Source organism: Podarcis gaigeae (genome assembly GCF_964106915.1).
Source record: "Podarcis gaigeae genome assembly, chromosome: 8".
NCBI classification, from domain to species: Eukaryota; Metazoa; Chordata; class Lepidosauria; order Squamata; family Lacertidae; genus Podarcis; species Podarcis gaigeae.
The window spans coordinates 32636392-32657861 of record NC_139684.1 but is presented as its reverse complement, the minus strand read 5'-3'; the positions used below and the strand labels follow the sequence as shown (position 1 = coordinate 32657861).

The following is a 21470-nucleotide window of genomic DNA, read 5'->3' as shown; positions in this document are numbered from 1 at the left end:
GGGCTCTCAATACCTCTGAACACAAATCAAGGTACTGTTCCAAGCCCTGAACAGCTTAGGGTCAGAACACCCCAAGGACTGCCTCATTCCATACAAATTTGCCTAGGTATCAGAAGCCCTTCTATGGGTCCTTGTGCCAATGGAGGTTAGGCTAGGATAATCCAAAATTAGACCTTTTCAGCTGTAAAGTCCTCTTAGGGGGATTCATTCTCCAGGCAAGCATACCTGGTGGAATCCCTATTAAGTTTTTATTATTATTATTTGTAGTGTTTATTTGTTGCTTTTGATCACTTTATTATTCACCAGTGGGGTTTTTTAGGATGTTTGTAAAAAGCTGCCATCTTCTGCTTTATCATATTAATATTCTACAAATACAATACTTTAGTAAATATTGTAGAAACCATAGTTTTGAACCATTTGCTAAATTCACTTACAGATACTCCATCTGAAAGGAAAAGCAAAATCATTTTCTTTTCATCTTGAATTAGGGCTCCAATATTTACGAAACCTGATATGAACTGACCTCATCTGTACCTTCCAGGCTAATGCATGAATCAGAACTTAACTATCAACCTGATTTCACATTTCCAAATGTTCCATTGCAGTTTTGGAGAGAAAATTCATTTGGCAATGTGGCTTTGGAGAGAAGGTATGTTTTAACATACATATTTAAATAACAATTTTCATGTGGGTGTTGTTTTTTTAATGTACATTAATGTGGAAATGGAACAAAATGGTTTTACAGATCAATACATGCAAAAGCGGCACAGACTGGAAACAGAAGGACTTGCCCACACCATACCTGGAGTGCAGTTCAGTACTGCCGTTGTTGTATTTGCTTCCTCTTTCCCACACACCAAAGTCGGGCACACGATATGCCCTTTCCACACAAAATACAAGGTTTTGTATGAAGGTCACCTAAGAGAAAAAGAAAACAGAAAGGAGATGAAGGAGAAAAAAGAAAAACCTGAAATACGCCAATATTTCTTCCATAGTTGGATGCTACAAAATTTTCAGATGTCTCTGTTGCTCTTACTTTCTGATTCAGCATATAGGGCAGGAGTGGGGGACATTTTTGGCTCTTGTTGTCTGTATCATTATCTGCCACCACCCCTGAGAGTAATGTCATGATGATGTTAGAGGACTGAGAGGTAGGTTGTCCCGCCCACCTGTCAAAGTCCCTTGTGCAACATTTGGAAGCTGTAGCACAAGGGGTTTTGCCAGACCCATGCTTGACACTTGGCAAGTACTGAGCACAGGGCTCGGAAAGTGCTTTCCGGCATTCTTGAGTTCAGCTTATGGTCAGTGAGTTCAGGTCTGATTTCTGCAGGGGTTGGCTGCAAGACTGAGTTTGCCATGGGGAACCTGGCTGCGCGACCAATTCAGTGGGCTAGAATTCACTGTCCATCAGCTGAAGGGGTATGAGCTTAAGCCTGATTTTTGCAGGGCTCGGTAGCACAAAGCAGTTTGCATTGGCACACCAGATAAAAGGGGGGGGGTCAGTTGTGGCAGTGGTTTCAGAGCAAATTGCTCTGTGCTATTGGAATAAGTCTTGCTCCCACCACCCATCAGTGCTGGAAGCATGCCATGCTCTAACAATTTAAGAGCTCACTTTAAGCTCCTGATTCTTCCCATGTAGCCATGATGGTACCTGCCTATGATGGTACCTGTGGGAAGAGTGGGCATGGTTTTGGGGAAAAGGCTTCATGGACCAATATGGGACATCTGCTGGGCCAAATCTGGCCTACAGGTCAAAGGTTCCCCACCCTGGCTATAGGGACATATAACTCGGTACTGTGTTGAGTTGATTGGTCAGCAGCAGTCTGTGCTATGGCAACTGCCAACTCTTTCTCTCCTCTTCTGCATTGTTGCCAGCAGAGGAGGAGAAAGATACACAGCTGCAACTACTATAACACTGCTTAATTTCTATAAAGCACCCAGAGGACGCAATTGATTGGGCAGTAGAGAGGTGCCTAAATAAATCAATATTTTTCACTGCTGAGGCTATTCTCCTGTCTTCCTTCTTTCTGCCTCTTCTGGTACCATTAACTAACAAACGAGTGACAGTTGTCTTGCCTAGTAGTTGCTGCTTTTAAACAACCCTGGCATATAAATATCTTGTAAACATGTTTCTGGCTGTTCGGGGGCCTATAGAAACAGAGATTCTACTGAACGGTCTAATCTTGTCCAGGAGCCCCACACAGAGCAGACACTTCCTAGCTGACAGCTTTGCAACCACCAGCCATCTGTCTGCATCTTGTTAATCCTGCAAGAAAACTACACAGAGCCTAACACATACAAAATTGTTATTTTTCCTGCCAGGTTGGTGAACTTGGGCACTTAGATGGAAATAAAGGAAAGGTTGAAAGGCATTTGTAAATTATACTGGTATCATCCAACCTTCAGCCACTTCAGTATGGCCATCTTGCCCACTTTTTATTAAAGTTAATAACCAACCACTGCAGCTCCTGACTTTGGACCAACTTAAGTTTATTTATTGTAAATACTGCACATTTACAAACAAACTGAATTGAAATGGGAAGTTTTGTTTCTCTAGAAATTTCAGTGTACAAATAATTCAAGATGAAGTCTTGGCTCTGGAATTCCAGAAGCAGAATGAATCTTGTGGAATGGGACTGACCCCTCCTCCCCCTCCCTTGCAGACCTCCTAAAAGACTCTCCAGTGTGTTGTGAGAGTCTCATGAACACTCTGCTCACTCATGGTTCCCAATATAGGTGATTCCCTCCAGGAGCCATCTGAGTCACAAAACATTCTGTTCAGAAGAGTGCCCTGAGAAGCTTTCCAGGAGGCAAAGGGGACCCAAATGTCTCCTTCCACAAGTCGTCCCCCACCCCCGCTCAGTTGCTAAGCCATAGTTTATCAATACTCATTTTTTATTTTAAACATATACATGCCATTTCATATATGGAGTCCTGAAATGATATTAGGCCATAGACCAGGTTCATGGATACTTAACCAGGTATGGTACATTGTATACATCTGTTGCTTAAATAATAAAACTGGAAATAAGTCCCCCCCCCCCCCCCCGTTTGTAAGGATTTAACAAAATACTGCTGTTCTATGCTGGGAAACAAACCCCATTAAATTTACCCAACCATTCAAACTTGCTCAGCATTTTCATCTACTACCAGAGGCAGCTCATTTACCTCCGAGGGAAAAAGGAGTAATAATGAATTGCTTCACTGCATTCAATAGGCGTAACATCCTGCACAAGTGAATTGTCTAAATGTGAAATAAAGGAAGACGAGAGGGGGAAGAGGTCCCAAAGAAGTCTTCAAGCATTAAAATAGACTCAGCTATACAGAAAAGGGGCCAATTCAAAGGAAGTCAAAAGCAGTTCAGAGCTAGGAGCAAATTCAAAGTGCATAACATCCAGCTGGGCAACAGAGTCTTATTCCCGCCTTGCACAGCCGGATCAATTTTCATCACATGAAGAGGCGATTTGGTGTAGTGTAATGGATAAGAGTGCGAGCTGTGAACCAGTCAATCTTGGGTTCAAACCTCAGCCTAGTAGTGAACCTATCAGATGGCTGTAGGCAAGCCACTACCACTCAGTCCCCTATCTGTAAATGCCAGGATAGTTGTAAAGATTAATGAGGTTAATCAGCTGTTTCCAGTCAGGCGATTGGCTAGGTGAAATTTCTGGCAGTCGCTATATCCTGACAAAGCTAGGATGGGGAATCCTAAACCTTACCTTCCAGAACTGGTGGAGGTGATGGTGGGGGTACTGATGTGTAGCTAACGGTCTGAGTGCAGGCTACTGGCATCAAGAGGGGCAACTCAGCTGGGTACTCAGCACTGAGTTAGATGGAGAACACCATCAACACCATCAACAGATCAGGGTGGAAATCCCTTTCTCCACTCTTATCACACCATGCAGTGGTCACTAGCAGTTCTCACCTAGCAAATCTCACCAACCACTGTACGTAACTCAGGAGAAACACTCTGAACACACTGTTTAAATACTATTTGAGATGCAGGCCACATCTCAAATTTTGAGAAAGTGCCATGAGTGCCAGCTACAAAATGGCTGCTGTGGGGGCATGGCACAATGCAAAATGGCTGCCACACCTAAAAAAAACAAGCAAAGAGACAGGACCTCAAAATGGTATGGGCACGCTTCCTGATCTTTGAGGGAAAGGTGCCTACATCAGCTATCACCACATTTGCTCACACAAAGAAGCTCTATGCACCTCTCCTCTGCTTTGGGTGCACACATGGATCATGTTTGGAAACCCATTATACAGGTTGAATATCAGCTTTCCATGCAATTTCAATCAGGAAATCAGTCCAGAATAAAATGCTGCAACCCGCAGTTGTAAATGGAAGATTGAATTACACATTGTGACCGCGAGATTCAGATTTGATTGAAACAGACTGTCAAAATTCTAACTTTGTTAAGACTAAAACCACATTTAAAAAACCAGCATTCAAAGGGCCATTTCTGAATCTATCCATAAAAAGAAATGGTGGGGACATTAACAAGGACTTGCATGGACATTTTGTATGCATTTTGAATATGTACAGCTCCTAGCACAACAATAAGGGCATTATTCGTTATTAGTGGTAATCCCTGATACACATACATGTACACAGACAAAACCAACAAAGTAAATTCCATAAAAGAATGCAAGGTTTTAATGCACAACTTGTAATACCACTAAAAAAAACCCCACTATTGCTGCTGAGATTAAGGCTTTTATATTATTTTGAAAAGCACTGATTATCCAAATCAATCTATATGAGCTTTAGAAGCAGCTGAAGGATGATGAATGAAAATGGTATGAAAGGAAAAAGTCACATTTAAATGACAGTTTGAAGTTCTACCAACCTATCCTTTATTTCCATGACAGCACCATGAATTTTGGAGAGAAGACAGACTTGTTTCACATTTGTTTCCCATCCCCTCTTCAAACAGTTCGAAGAGGGTAGCTTCCACATGGTTACATTTTTGTTCTCACAACAACCCCATGAGGCAGGATAAACAGAGAATAGTGATAAACTGAGAATAGGAAGCCTGTCATAACTCCCATTGGCCTATGACAGCATGGTCAGAAAGAAAGTGAGTTGTAGCCCACCAAATCTGGAAGGTTACAGGTTTCCCCATCCTGAAGCTTCATAGCTGAACATGGATTTGAACCACAGTTTCCATATACAAAGCCAACACTACTAAGACTGAATGTCAAACAGAGCAATCTCTGCTGCTAGAATATTCTAAAATTGCAACAAGATGTTTAGGTTAGATTACTGCAATATATTATACATGGGACTGCCTCCGAAGACAGTTCAGAAACTTCAGCTGGTGCAGAATGCAGTGGCCAGGTTGCTTATCGGGGCAAGACGGTTTGAGCATGTAACTCCAATCTTGGTCCTACTGGCTGCTGATGAGTTTCCCGGCCCAATTCGAAGTGCTGGTTTTGACCGATGAAACCTTAAACGGCGCAGGACCACAAAACCTCAAGGACTGTCTCTCCTCATATGAACTGACCTGCACCCTACAACAATCATCTAAAGCCCTTCTTCATATGCATCCTCCATGAGAGGCTTGGAGGATAGCAAACACGAGAAAGGGCCTTTTCTGCGATGGCTCTCCACTTATTGAATGCACTCCCCAGGGAAGCTTGCCTGGCGCCTTTGTTACATATCTTTAGGTGCCAGGCAAAAGCATTCCTCTTCTCCCAGGGCTTTGGATAATTGAGCAATCTATGGCATTTTAAACTGGGGGGTGGGGGGATATTTTGTTTGTTTGTTACTATGGGGTGTGTTTTTGTGTTTTTATATTGTAAACTGCCCAGTGGTCCTTGGATGAAGGGCGGTATAGAAATTAAATATATAAGTAAAAGGAAAATTTATGGGTCACCACATATGATATTTTAAAAGCAACCTTGTGGGTGAAACCTTAGATTTAAAACAATCCAGATGCAATCCACAGAACATCTCTTAACTAAGTTGTAAGGAAGACAGGCTAACCCAGTGTAGTTAGTGTCTAAAGCATTAGGCTAGGACTAGCAAAACTTGGGGAACCATAGAACACACTTGGTGACTTTGGTACATTCCCCTTTCTATCAGCTTAACCTACCCCATAGGGTGATTTTATGAAGACTGTAAGAATACCTTCAACATGTTCTAATGATTCATGGGGTTGGTGAATTCATACCTCATCTGTATTGTAGATAATCTGCAAACCAGATGTTATCATCTCAACTAGGTAGAGGAGGAACAACGACACAGCATTTATCTGTTAAAAGGGAAAAAAGACAAGAATGGTCAGACAGTAAAAGAAATGACCCTCAAAGCAAAAAAGAATCACCTATTATATCTCATGTTGAGTTTGTGCTCCCACTTGAATAAGAAGTCCTGCAGCAAAGTTGTTAAAAAAAAAAAAAAACCAGAGGTGGCTAAAGTGAAACTATCAGAGTGAGCAGAAAGAACAGGAACAGATGGAGAATTAATGCATGTCCTGTACATGAAGGGGTATGTAAGCTAAGAGCTGTTGACTTGCTCCTGTAATTAACTATCATCTGTTGAAGTATGGCCCATGGGAATATTAAAGCACACTTGGGGCATCAGGAGACGTACACACACACAATCAATGTTGCTTACAGCGGAATCCACACAGCATCTGTTTTAGAAGGTAAAAAAAAACTTTTACCTGCAGTTGGAAGTTGTGAAATTAAGCAAATTAAGTTGTGAAATTAATCTAGCTAGCTAGCTGTTTTTTGGTCTTCTGTTTTAAACAAGCAGGGATTTATTTCAGTGCCATTCATGTCAAAATGCTTCTAGTAGATGCAAATGACAGTGCAGATGACAAAGCAAAAAGAAAAGACATACAGTGGAGGATATTACTGCATCAGGCAGTATACCCCCATCTCCCACCTTGTAAACAAAACATTCATGCAGCCTCCTGCAGAGGGAAATATTAGTCTCAATCAACTCTTCCGCATTTGATTAATAGAGTTTAAATTATATTTACAAAAAATGAGTTGTTTTCTTCTGTTAACATAATTATCTATTAGATATCAGCATCAACTGCCATAGAACTGCCAAGATATTGCATCGTAGGGGCAAAAAAAAAAAAGCCAAGTTATCAGAGAAATGAATGCACACAAAATACAATCATTTCACAGCAGCTAAGATTACATGTTGCTTATTCATGCACCTTCCATTCACTTGGAGATAACAGAATAGTTTCAATTTATTTATTTTTTAAAGAATTGTAGCCCTCCTTTCCTGGCAGTTAATAACAATAAAATGAAGAACAAGCAATTAATTACAAACAAACATCGCTAATAAAATGGCAGGAATAAAAAGAGCAACTGCTGTTAAAATAGAAAGTTTGAAACAGCAACAACAACTAAGCAGATTATGGCCTGGTGCCAAAAAATCATGAGAGGAGGCACCACGCAAGCAGCCTTGGGTAGGGCATTGAGGGTGCTACTACCAAAAAGGCCCTTTCCCCATTTTCCAACCACTTCACCTTGATGGGGGTACCAGGAGGAGAGTGTCTGAAACCATAACAATCTGGTTTCTACAGGTGCATGCCTCTTTAAGCACCCAGTTCTAAGCCATAGAAAGATGCAAAGGCTGAAACCAACTGTGCTGACTAGGGCTGATGGGAATTGAAACCCAAAACATCTGGAGGGCACCAGGTTGTAAATGCCAGATAAAATGCCAGTAGTTATTCTAAAGGTGATGATATGTTTTCTGACTAACCAATCACAGGAATCACTGTTTTATGCTCACCACAGGTTACATCCAAAAATCTTTATGATTATGGCCACATTCATGCCATATATTTAAAGCACTATGCCACTTTAAGCAGTCCATGGTTTATCCCAAATAATCCTTGGGAGCTGCGGTTTAAGGGTGCTGAGGGTAGTTAGGAGACCCCTCTCTTCAAAACAAAACTACGATTCTCAGAGTAGTTTACCAATCAATCCCTTTTCACAGAGAACACTGGGAACTGTAGCTCTGAGAAGGAAATAGGGGTATCACAACAACTCTCCTCACCTTTAACAGACTACAACTCCCAGAATCTTTTGGGGGAAGCCAATGTGACTGCTTAAAATGGTGTCTCAGTGCTTTTAAATGTGTGGTCTGAAGGTGTCCCCAGGCTGCCCATGCCTAGGGGGTATTTGGACTCATGATTCTTGAAGAGCAGCCCCCTTTGAAACCAATTTTGAAGCTGAAGGAAATCTCACAAGCACTTTGAGCAAAAGATTGGCATGCCACAAAGAAGTAAGTCCAAATTTCCACTAGAGATGTGCAAGACTCTGGTTCCCCTGGAGTAGGTCTCTAATTTAGATACCAGCCACGGGTTTGAAACCGGCAGCTGGACCATTTTTTGAAAAGTGGTCTTAGCTCTGCTGTTCTTGCAACAACATGTCTATTCCTAAGAAGTACATCAAAAAATCTAAGAAGTGCATCAAAAAAGGTAGACAAACAATGCCAATAAATGGTGATGACTAAGTTCGATGTGAGAAGGCTGGTTGAAGGTATCTGCAACATTCAGTTCAGTTCCTTTGTTTCAGCTACTGGCCATGACAAATGATAAAGTAGAATACTAAAAATAACACAATAAAACACATCAGGCAGTAAACGAAGAAATCCACATAAAAGAAAGCCTACAATGTATCAACAGCTCAATGCCAAACTAGGCTCAGCAGCAAACATAATGATTACAATCTGCAATACTGTGAGTCAAAGTAATTTTGAAGAAGCTTGCAGCCAAGGCAAAAGTAGCCATTCTAGTGAAAATTTCCTCATGGCAATTATCCAGGAGAAACTCTAATTTCCATTGGCTGGACAAATAAATTTCTGACCATAAGCAAACATGACAAAAGCAGGAAGGAAACTGCATTTGTAAATCACAGAAATGTGAACTATGAAAACCAAAGGTAAAAATTAAATGAAAAAGCAGTATCAGAGTGCATTAAGTCCTTCTTATTAATTAAGCTGTTTCCTAGTAAGTGAAGCTAAAACATGTACAAAATTACAGCATACAGCATCAGATGTTCTCAAATTTTATTTATAATACAAATGGTTTTTTAAATATATATATACTGAAATTACTTGCTGACAACAGCTTGTGTTGCTTCAAAGAAAGCAACTTTTGGCCATTGTAGTGCTATTTTATTCAATAAGATATACAGCAGAGAGTTGGGCTACAAACAGCTTGCTTTTATTGGTATGTTAAAGCGGGAAAATCAATTTGCCAAGCTCCAGAGTTTGGCACATCTTTAAAGAACTCTGGTCTTTAACTGAGGAGCAGGGGAAAGGAACAATACTCAAAGCCACTCAGTCCCTGAAGTATATTTAAGAATTTTATTTCATACCTGAAGATGTCCATATTCCTTGTGGGACAAGACTTCATCACCTGTGTGGGCACTGAAAACAGAATGGAGGCATTTGGATGGCTTAGGGTCTTGCTTATATTGTTGAACCTTTAGAGAGAGAAAACAGAGATGATACTCCTAAATAAATATACAGATTATTATGTTTCTATCATGAAAGTATCACAAGGCACTGAAGATTATAATTGTTGGATTAACTTTTTTTATCAAACGAAAACCCCATTATGCAATGTAAAACACTATACTCTAAATATAAAGCTAATTCTAAAGATCACCTACTGGAGCGGTAAAACCCATATTCTTACCAGTCTTATGAATAAGAGCCAGACAGCAAAGGTGGCAGGATCCATCTCCAAACATAAGCTTTCTTCCACATGATTGTTAAGGGTCCAGATTGGCCTATCACATCAATGGACTGAAAAGCCTTCCCTTTCTATGCAATTTCCACATGGCAATGGAAAATGTGGCATTATTATTATTATTACTTTGGCGAAAACCACTGATTTCATTTTGGGGTCTTTCCTTCCAGCTATTTTTATATCTTCCCACTAGAATTCTCACTACAGAGAGATCAGAAGCAGGTCAGATTCCCCTGTCTTTCCACCGTTCCCCTTTTTGAAGGAGAGCGAGCTGAGTGGCAAAACCAATATACCCTGTGGCGATTTCAATGTGAGAAGTCCTTTTAAACCTAGCAGTCTAGACTCTTCCCGACTCCCAAAGTGAGTGGGGAAGGAAGGGGTCATGGAAGCCCAAGGCCTTCTCTGGATTGCTCAGGATTATTTTTTTAATGATCCCCCCCCCGCAATCACTTCTCAATTCCCTCTGTGCCCCTCTAGCCTCGTGCTATGGTCCCCCATTTACACATTTTTCACCTGTGGCCCCCACAGAATATCCTGGGGGCCCCCAGGGGGCCATATGCTCCCCGGTTGGGAAACACTGGCCTGGAACCTAGCCTGTGGTTTTTTTCCTCCCCACATAGAAAGTGTATAGAGAACATAAGATATTTAATTAACTGAGTGGTTCATCTCATTGATCTTTGGTGCAGGTGATGAAAATGAGTAATTTTGCTACCCTAAGAAAGGTAGCTATCTTCACTAGACAACTGACACAAATGCTTTATCATCACAATCAGGAACTACACTAATCTCTTCTATGAATCCATCCATCTTTATTATTGTTTAACCACAGACAATTCTAACTTACTTGAACTGGCACATGGAAAGTAATAAATCCTGGGCATATGCAATCAACAGAAAAAGGCTGACATGACCAAATGAGGTCAACCACCATCATTTTTTTTAAGTCAACAAAAGTATACCCCTGTAAAGAATACTGATATTTGTAAATTATACAAAGCACGTAATATCTGCAAAAAACTAAAATAAAAATGTAGCAGTGTGGAGTGCTCCTTCTGAGGATTCTATGAAATCTTGCCCTTTTCCAGGAGATTACATTAATGTTCCATTCCCCAGTTTTCCATTTCCTCCAGTCAGCATTACATACCCAATGAGTGTGCTTGGTTGTCAATGGGCAATTTGCCCCCTTTTTGCAGATTTTTTTTAAAAAAATCTTCTGCAAAATTTGGCATTCCAAAAGAATTTCATCTTCCCAATCAAACCTTTTGTATCATTTATTATTTATATGATTTTCTTTATTTTCAGTGTGTACACTCCAACTAACAATTACGCAAGGTGGCTTACAACAGAAATGTAAAAGCGGTATCCAACAGCAACTTCAGCAAAAGCACAGAGCAATCAAGAATGTGCTGTGTTGCCACTCCACCAAAAGGCAGTAGCAGCCATAATACATCACAAAGAGCCTTCAAAGGTTTATTTCCGCTTTGTTGGACTATCTGCATCTTAGATTACTAACCAGAAACAACTTTCAAAAGGTGACCCATCCCTCACTCCTCAAATAAGATTAGATAGATAGATGATGATAGATAGATAGATGATAGATAGATAGATGATAGATAGATAGATAGATAGATAGATAGATAGATAGATAGATGATAGATAGATGATAGATAGATATAGATGATAGATAGATAGATATAGATAGATGGTAGATAAGATAGATACTACACTAAAAAAAATATGTTTCAGTACTGCCCACATCAATGTAAACATTACATTTTTTAAAAAAGCTCCAAACAAACCAACAACTTCTTTATATTTGATCAGGGTCATGTCTCTTGGATTCTGTCATAATTATAAATTATAAGCTGTGCCTTAAGCCTTAAGTACTTTGGCAGAAGTACAAGTATTATGAGGAATGGTTGAGGAAGCAGGGTATGTTAAAGTCTGGATCAGAGGAGACGGAGAGGAGATATAATATCCATCTTCAAATATTCTGCTCCAGAGGGTAGGACCGAAACCAATGGATTCAAATTACAAGAAAGGAGATTCTGACCAAACATCAGGAAGAACCTTCTGGTGGTAAAAGCTATTCAAAAGTGGAATGGACTCCTTTGGAAGGCAGTAGACCCTCCTTCCTTGGAGGTTTTCAAGCAGAGGTTGGATGGCCATCTATCATGGATACTTAAGCTGAGATTCCTGCACTGGCAGAGTATTGGCCTAGATGACCCTTGGGGACCCTTCGAACTCTACAATTCCATGATTCTATATATTTATTTGTCAAATTTGAATCTTGCCTTTCCAACAAAGAGTGCTCCAAGAGGCTAACAATAATAAAACAAATACGATACAAGATTATATAGAAATAATTGACTAATTAAGTCACCACCGCTTAGGACACAACTCCTCCTCAGAATGATGCCACTCTACCTTACAAAAGACATTTTAGTTTTTCTAACCTCCACTGAGGACAAGGCTCTTTCAGCAGTTACTAAGTTCTCTTTGCAAATATATTTAACACAAAAGCCTGCATACTCAAAACAATGCATTGGAAGTGCAACAGAGAGCTGCTTATTCTCCAGTTCCAGAAAATGCTCTTGGCAGCTTCAGTTCTGAGATCAACATTGATCTTTTTTTCATACCAAAGACATCTCAACATGTAAAGATTGTATCAGTTTAGCAAAGCAATATGGGCCTCAAATAATATTTCAGTGCTCTATCATTTGTATCTCCCTCTAATACACATGAGATCAGAGCTTAAAAATTTCAAGACAACCATTATGCAGAGGGAATACTAAGTACAAAGGTATAAAAAATTATTTAGAAAAAGAAACAATGAAGGAAACAGTATCAAGGTCCTTAAACTCTGAAGCTGTTAACAGACAACCAATTTAAAAATACTAGGTAAAAAGGCAAAATTGGCAAAATTGATAACCTTTAATGATTAGGGAGGCATGCTATTTGGGGATTCACATAAATATTACAGGATTAGTATAAAGCAGGAATGAGGAATCCATGGACCTCCAGATGTTGGTATACTACAATGCCCACCATCCCAGCATATTGGCCATGTTGGCAGGGCTGATGGGATTTGTACGCCAATGACGACTGGAGAGCCACAGCTTCCCCATTCTTGGTATAAAATGAAGAAAAGCATTTAACAAGTTTTGGACAGATGCCAGAAAATGTGCCGGTTTGTGTGTGCGCACACACACACCACTAAGATTACAATATTATATACACTAGGCAAGTTGCATTAAATTCAGTGGGACTAATTTCTAAGTAAGCAGGCACACTATTGGGCTAAGGGTCCCAGCCTGTTAGAATTATCCTTACACTTTTTTATGAGGATTTCCAACTCTCATGTTCAAGAAGAAGAAACATATACCTAATAATCAGAAGTGGATCTGAGTGAGGTTCGGGCTCAAAAGTACAGAGAAAATGGTTTAGCAGTATGCTGCCTTAAATCAGGTCCATTGAGATACACCTTGGGTATTTGCTAGAGCATTCATGCTGTAAATAAATGATGAAGAAGAAGAAGAGGAGGAGGAGGAGGAGGAGGAGGAGGCGGTGGAGGAGGAAAGGTCCAGATCCATATAGTCTAATATGGCCTGTTTTGTTCTGAATGTTGTTGTTTAGTCGTTTAGTTGTGTCCGACTCTTCGTGACCCCATGGACCAGAGCATGCCAGGCACTCCTGTCTTCCACTGCCTCCCGCAGTTTGGTCAGACTCATGTTTGTAGCTTCGAGAACACTGTCCAACCATCTCGTCCTTCTCCTTGTGCCCTCTATCTTTTGTTCTGAATAGCAATGGTATTTTTAAATAACAGGGTACAGGTAAAGGTAAAGGGACCCCTGACCATTAGGTCCAGTCGCAGACGACTCTGGGGTTGCAGTGCTCATCTCACTTTATTGGCCGAGGGAGCCGGCATACAGCTTCCGGGTCATGTGGCCAGCATAACTAAGCCACTTCTGGCGAACCAGAGCAGCGCACGGAAACGCCATTTACCTTCCCGCCAGAGTGGTACCTATTTATCTACTTGCACTTGACGTGCTTTCGAACTGCTAGGTGGGCAAGAGCTGGGACCGAACAACAGGAGCTCACCATGTTGCGGGGATTCGAACCTCCGACCTTCTGATCGGCAAGGCTATGTGGTTTAGACCACAGTGCCACCCGTGTAATAACAGGGTAGGTGGGGTTAAAAAAAATCACACCTATGACCTATCTCACAAAAGGATATGGATAAAATTGGATAAACCCTCAAATATGTTGCCTTGAGCTCCTTGGAGAGATTATATATAAAATGTGATAGATAACCTGTATATCTACTATTTACTTAATAGCTATCCATGCATTTTTGTTATTCCTATTTGCTTTGGAATTGCTATCTTCAGCATGGCACTGTGCACCATCAAATAACAGCTTACAGAAAGTGTTTAGCTTATGCTTACCAAAAGCTTAAAAGCTAAAATTAGAGAAAACACAGGACTGCAAACTCAGTTCACTTGTGCTATTCCATTTATGATTAAGTGAAGCTTATTGCAGGCATCTTCAATCTCAAGATATTGACATTGCTCACATACATAAAATGAAAATATAGGCCATGGTGTAACTATTGGTATATTAAATTACTCCTTCAAAATTCATCAGATATGACGAGATGAGTTGGATTTTTACACTGCCATGCTGTAAATGACTGCCACCATTAGCACAACTGGTTACCTCTTTGTACTCTGGAATGAAATTAGTTCTACTGTAGCATAACATTTGAAAAGATCTTTCTTGATAATGATGTGCAATGTCAAGCCTGGGTAGACAAATTATAGGCTTGTTAAATAGCTCTGCCATCAACTAATGAATACATTCACTTTCCTATTTGTTATCATTTTAATGCATTCTTTTCTTGGCAGAGTATTCTCAGGTTAGCTGCATGCATAGGTATCTCAAAGACTGAACATATGGAGAAAGTGTGTGTGTGTGTGAGAGAGAGAGAGAGAGAGAGAGAGAGAGAAGGGGAGAGGGATTCAAATAAGACAAAGAAATATTGTTTCCCAAAGTCCATAAATGGAAAAGATCAATTATGAAAACTGAGCCATACAGTGATATTTCTATGAACACCCAGTCTGCAAGATATTACCCAGGTCAGGAATGCATCCATTTCCCTAGCTGGAATGTTCAAACAAAATCCACTTGAATGATGGCATCTAGACAGCAGGTTAAGGCTAGTTGTAAGACTGTGGAGGCCCAGCTTCAGCCCCACAGGGAAGGTTGGAGGCAATTATCTGCCCAGGCTGCTTTATTTAGCAAATGGCCATAGCTCAGTGGTAAGGCAGATACGTTGCATGCAGAAGGCCCCATGCAGTGATTGTGAAGAAGCTTCTGCGTGAGGGAAATATCTGAAAGACTGAACTTTAGGGAATTAATGTTACTGTTACTTTTACCTTTGTTGACTGGAGGGAGCCAGGGGAGACAGAAGACAACTGGAGTGGAAGGTATTACATTGATTTTTTCCACTATATCATACTATGGCCTTGGAAGGATATAACAAGAGACCTGGAGGTCAATTACAGTCTCCAACCCTGCTAATTCTAAAACAATATAAAATTGACAACTTCATGCTAGGTAGTTCTGGCACCCTGGCATCCTCCCTTTCTACATTGATGTACCATGATTAACACAAGGTCGAGTTTGTTTCTTACGGTTCACTTTATTACACTGTTTAAATATATATATATATGGGGAGGGGTGGGGAAGAACACCTAGAAAAGTGAAAGGCTTGGGCATGCCTAAAGTAGCTTTTTGATCCCAGCTTTTCTGCTCGTGATAAAGTACTAGCGGGAAACTAAGACTTTAAAAAGTTATTATATGGGAACATCCTTCGTTATCTTCAAGCAATATCCAATAATTACCCTTCAGGAACAAGTTCCAGTTTCATTACAGGGAAAATGGTCTCCACATACAGAGTAAATGGAAGGAAAGAAAGTTGTTCCATTTCTGAAGAGCAAGGCAAGATCCTCTTGGGGACATGAGCTCATAAATAATCTTTCCTGAATTATCTCTATCAAAGATGTTTGCACAGCACCTTGTCAAATCAACCCATACAGAAAGGAGAGAAATACCTTACTTAAAGGAGACCTTGTCACATTGAATTTTTCAAAGCAGATAGATAAATAAAAGACATGTCAAGTGAATCATTCTTTTAATAGCATGGTCTGAATTCATTCTTAAAGTTCCATGCTATTTTTTTAAGGTTTAATAAATGGGGACAATGGTTTTAAAAAAAAAAAAATCAGTCATACCTCGGAAGTCAAACAGAATCCGTTCCAGAAGTCCATTCGACTTCCAAAACGTTCAGAAACCAAGGCGCAGCTCCTGCAGCCAATCGGAAGCTGCGGAAGCCACGTTAGATGTTTGGGTTTGCGGCATTCGGGAGCCAAAACGTTCGACTCGCAAGGCATTTGGGATCCAAGGTACGACTGTATTTGTTATCCCTTAAGATCTTTTCCCCTCACATAACTAAAGAGATGGCAAATGTGCAAAGATTATTAATCTCTCCCAAACATTTAAAAGGAGATAAATTAAAAGGTGAGCTCGTTTGCTAGTTCATACAAGTCAACTGCATTGGACAATGTTGTTCTGAGGACATGTTTCCCTCTCTACTGACAGAAAAGTGTTGGGATAGCCCCAATTGTTCAGTGTGTATCCCATACACAAATGTTACACCACAATATAGTTTATTGATTATATATTTATTAAATGTATTTTCCCAAGTTGGGATTCAAGGTGGTTTACATTTAGAACCAGCATTAAAATACAGTTTGCCCTGATAGCCCAGTGATCAGCATCATCTGCTCCTAAGTTTTCAAAGGCCAGTCTACACAGGAAGGTCTTAGCCTGCCAGCAGAAGGATAACAAAAAAGAAGCAAGTCTAAACACTCCTTGGGGGAAATTCCACAATATGGCAGTAGCTGCAGAAAGGGCTTTCTCTCATGTCACCACTAACCATACGTCTGATGTTGATGGGACCAAGAGAAGTTGCTCACCTGAGGATCTTAGCACCTGACCAGGTGTGTAAAGGGAGATATAATATTTACAGTAACTTGGGCCCCAAAGCCATAAAGAGCTTTAGAAGTCATAACCAGCATTTTGAATTGTCCCTGGAAATGGACCAGTTGACACATGTTGTAACCAGAATGGAAGAAAGATGCTTCCTAACACTAAGAATGGCTGAGCAACAGAGGTCATACAAATTCCTTTCCCAGGTGCTTTTAAGAATGTATTGACATTTATTGAAGGTAATTTAAAATCTCAAGAATCCTAGTTGGCTGCATGGCTCAGTCAGTTCCAACCATACAATGTAAGCTAATTTGTACAAAAACGCTGCTGATGTAAGCAGTCTACTCATGTGAGCCATATAACAAGGTTGGAGCAAAAGCAAACAAACAAACTGCTCCCTCCTAGAACTGGAAAATGCCACTTTTCAATTCACAGAAAAAAGCAGACTATTCACATTCCCTGCTCCCATCTGTACGTCGCTCACAGAACAGCCTTGTAAATGGCTCCCACAAGTCGTTGTTGTTTATTTATATCCTGCCTTTTCCCCAGACTAGGATTCAAGGCAGTTTACACAAATTAAAGCAATACAGATAAAACACCAAAGGCTAAAAACATATAAGATAGTTAAAAAGCAATTAAAATATAATAGAACTAAAAGAATATAAAAACAGATCTATTAAAATACAGAGAGTAAAAACAGCACAGCACTATTTAATAATCCTTTCCTTAAAAAAAAAAAGTCAGTCCCCAAAAGACCGTTAGAATAAAACAGTCTTCACCTGCTGGCTGAAAGACAACAAGGAGGGAGCTTCTAGTGTCTTGTCAAAACCAGTTTTCAGGGGGGAAATTTTTCAACTCTATAATTTGATAGTCTATTTATTTATTTCATGAAATTTACACACCACTTGATCATAAAAACAACAAAGCTCAAAGCAGTTTATAAAAGGATAAAATAAGAAAATCGGGGGGGGGGGGAATACAACAATCCTTTAAAACATAACAAAGTTAAAATCCCAAATAGTTGTATATGTTTTCCATAGTGTTCCAGCTTGTTTTGCATTTTCAACATTACTTAAACCAGCAAGCTCCCGTCTGTTGTTTGCTTAAGTTCCAAGAGCAACTGAAAGATGGGATTTCTGTCATATATTCAGTTGTTCGTTTACAACATCAGGCACTTCTTCACCTTCAGCTTTTAAACGCATTGGGCCCGGAGCCTGGGAACTGACCTTTCCTAGCAGGCTGCATTGTGGCATTACACCCACTGCCCTTTTAATTTGATTCCCAGTCGGAACATTTTTAATGCTTACAATTAACTTAATCCTTTAGAATTAAGTGTGTGCTTGTGTCCACACTGCAGAGTTTTACCTTATCAGCCTGGCGCATGTAGCAGTAGAGAATTCCTCGCATACATTTTATAGCAGAATGCTCCAGCTCATGGGTCCTTCCCTTGTCATCATCAATACGCCTGGGTGAGAGAGATAACCCGTGAAACAAATTGGAAATGCATTCAGAAGGAAGTAAAAGGTACCAGCATTCCTTTCCTGATAATTAAGTATTAAGAATGCTTTATATAGTGGCACCAGCAAACTCTGATACACTCGGGCCTTATCAACCTTGCCACAATAAAGCCAACAGGTTTTTTAAAAAAAATAATAACAATAATAATCAAACACTATGTCTAGGTTTCAGGAAATGAAGTCAAATAAAGGTTGCCCACAAACTTGATACCCTTTTATTTCGATTATCATCATAATTATTTCAAGGTATTACTTGCCCTTCATCATAAGGTCTAGGGTGAGTTGCAACAATTTAGAATACAGTACTAAAAAGTTTAAAACAGATTTTAAAGAAAGGAAATCCAAATAATTATGAATCATCAAAGGACAGGCAGAAACAATATTTTTATTTGACAAATAACTGTGACATATTGATGGTTTGCAATGTTGCTAATCATTTCTAAACAGTATGAAGTGAGCATAATGCATCAGATTCCTTCGTATTACTTCTGGGGACAGCACTGTGAAACAGGCCACTGCATCTTCTGCCTCTCGTGCCAGTATGACTCGCAGTGTCCTTACAAAAGCCCTGCCCTCTCATTAAAAGGCTCCACCCACCTGGTGTACTTCAGTGTCATCATAGTGTTAGGGGTGGTGTCATGTGTGATTAAGGCATTAATACAGTTAGCTGTCACCTTAATACACTCAACGGATTTGCTCAGGACACTTAGAATGCCAGGAAAATTAGCTTGCAGAGTGGCATTCAGCCTTCAACATACACACAAACATACGGCTCATCCCTCCTCCTTGGCCTGTTAATGCAATTACTGTATAGCATGTGAGCTCCTTAAAATTTAATGTATTACCTGGATTACCAATCAGAAAGCGGAAACCAAAAATGACAGGAGAAAATATGTGATGCATAGAGATATGCAGGATTAGGGAACAATGGCTGACATGCAGACTTATAGGGTTGAAAGTTCAATTGAGCCATTTTGTTTATTTATTCAGAACATGCAAATCCCAGACTGAAGACCTAGAAGGCTCTCAACACAGTTTACAAAAAGATTGCACAGTACTGGGACTGTCAAGTGCTAGCAAGCAAAGATGTGCCTTCATCACAAGATGAGTAAGATTAAACTGCAATGTCCCCCATTTTTGTCCCAGAGGAGAGATGTCACCAGTGGAAGCTGTGGTCCAGTAGGTGGTGGCCGAAGGGCAAAACAAGGATGGGGACAGAAAATGCTGCTGGAATAATCCCTGAACCATATGGACACACCATGTTACTGACACTCCTGGTATTATATTCTAATAAAATATAGACGGTGGTAGTCTGCTAGTGCCTGGGAGACCAAATTTCAAATTCCAACTTGGTGATGAAGTTCATTGGCTGGCCTGGAGGCTAGTCATCATCTCTTAACCTAACCTACCTTGAAGAGCTGGAGACGTGGGGACCATGTATGCCTCATTGGATGAAAGGTGAGATATAAATGTAATAATTAATAACAGTGCCCTGCATTAGTAAATCTCAAGCACTAGGTGAGTTATTAATCACTGTTGCTCTCCTATATTGGAGGGTGGGGAAACTGAGGTTCGGGGACTAAATGTGGCCCTCTGGGTCTATCTGGCCTTTATGACTCTTTGCAGGCCACACTCACTAGCCCCAGCTTCACACCCTTCACAAGTGTCTCTGCTTGTCATAAATATATGTCTGTGAAGTGTGATACCTAATCTTTCTTGCCTGGATAGAGACTGGTGTAATGTGTGCAGGTGCCAGAAACCTCCAACAAACATAGGGCATCTCGGACTTGTGAATGGGTGGAATACTGCCTTTTGTACAAAGGACCTGCATCCATTACTCTGCCCACTTTTGCCCCTGATCCCTGCGTACCACTAGCATGCACTGCCCAAAAGTTTCTACATGAAGGAATGCGATCCTTGGGCTGAAAAGGTTTCCCTCTCTCTGTGCTACATGAATGCTTTCAATCACCACAGTGTAAGAGAGTCTAAGGCCAGAACTGAGTACTGTGCAACTGTGCACTCACTTTAAGACTTATTTCAATACTACTTGTGTGAGCTGTGCAACAAAGGTGGAGAGAACACACAGGAAATCAAAGCAAAAGCTCTCAACGAAGAGTAGGAAAAGCTTCTAGGAAGATCTTGTTTCTTTTGACAACATAGAAAGAAAAAGTAACATCTGCACAAACCTTCAGATCATCGCTACCTAGTTCTGCATGAATCCCATGGGGAGAAGGAATTAAAGCTATAATGAAAGGAAGATGTCAAGGATTCCTTCCAGAGGCACAAGTAACAGAACGCAGGAGACATTCTGGCTACCTTTTATTCACCAGTTTTAATATGTTCAGTAACTGCATTTATTACTAAATGTTTTGTAATATTTTTAGAAGCAGTGGAATGAAATTAAACATATAAATTCTAAAAGCTGACATTTCTATCTTGTAATTAAATGGAACTCCTTAGGAGGTACTCTGCTGGTTAAGAACCTTTGGGTTTTGATTTGCAGTTACCAAGGGTACTTCACAGAGAGCTGTCATTAAAAAAAGAGAATAGGACAGGCTTTTAAAAGGTGAGTAGGTTCACCAAGAGGGGAAAAAAACAGTCTAAGAAATCAAACAGTGGCGAATATTTTAAGAGAAGGCACTGATAGAGCTATCCAGCTTTCAAAAACAACAAAGTCTAAGTTTAAACCAGGAAGAAAAAAAGATTTCATTGGCATATAAGTTGTTTGGCACAGAGATCATCCACACTTGATGCAAAGTCTGTACAGGAAAACAAAATTATAATTAGTTCTTCAATGAAAATCTAGCAGAGCTAGAGCAATGTTCAAGAAGAAGAAGAAGAAATTATCTCCCTACTGTGTGATGCTGACTGGATATAGGAGTAAATTATTCAGCATTCCCAAGTCATTTTTCTTCCCTCATAAATATATCAGTTAAACTAACACCACCTTCCTGTGTATCACACATTAGAAAAAGAATGCAGAGTTTGATGACCACAGGGAAGCAGTATTTTAAGGAGATAAACACCTTTTCGAATGAACCATAAAGATATTTCCAAGCATTAACCCAATTGTTCTTCATATCATTAAATTCCTTGGTTGCTGTAGAATGGTTTATCCCTGCCTAAGCTGTACTGGAAGCAGAAGCAAAATCTTCCCAGAAGTCCA

General features: G+C 40.1%; 1 protein-coding gene across 9 annotated transcripts in view; it reads right to left on the bottom strand.

Moving 5' to 3' along the window:
* PHKB (phosphorylase kinase regulatory subunit beta) overlaps window positions 1-21470 on the bottom strand; it is a 135257-nt gene that overhangs the window by 80617 nt on the left and 33170 nt on the right. For all 9 annotated transcript variants that reach the window (XM_083750456.1, XM_083750457.1, XM_083750464.1 and 6 more), the window contains 4 exons: window positions 18153-18252; window positions 9358-9465; window positions 6180-6260; window positions 803-918 (listed from right to left, as the gene is read on the bottom strand). In XM_083750456.1, the coding sequence (XP_083606582.1) occupies window positions 803-918; window positions 6180-6260; window positions 9358-9465; window positions 18153-18252 (405 nt within the window). The remainder of the gene's footprint in view (window positions 1-802; window positions 919-6179; window positions 6261-9357; window positions 9466-18152; window positions 18253-21470) is intronic.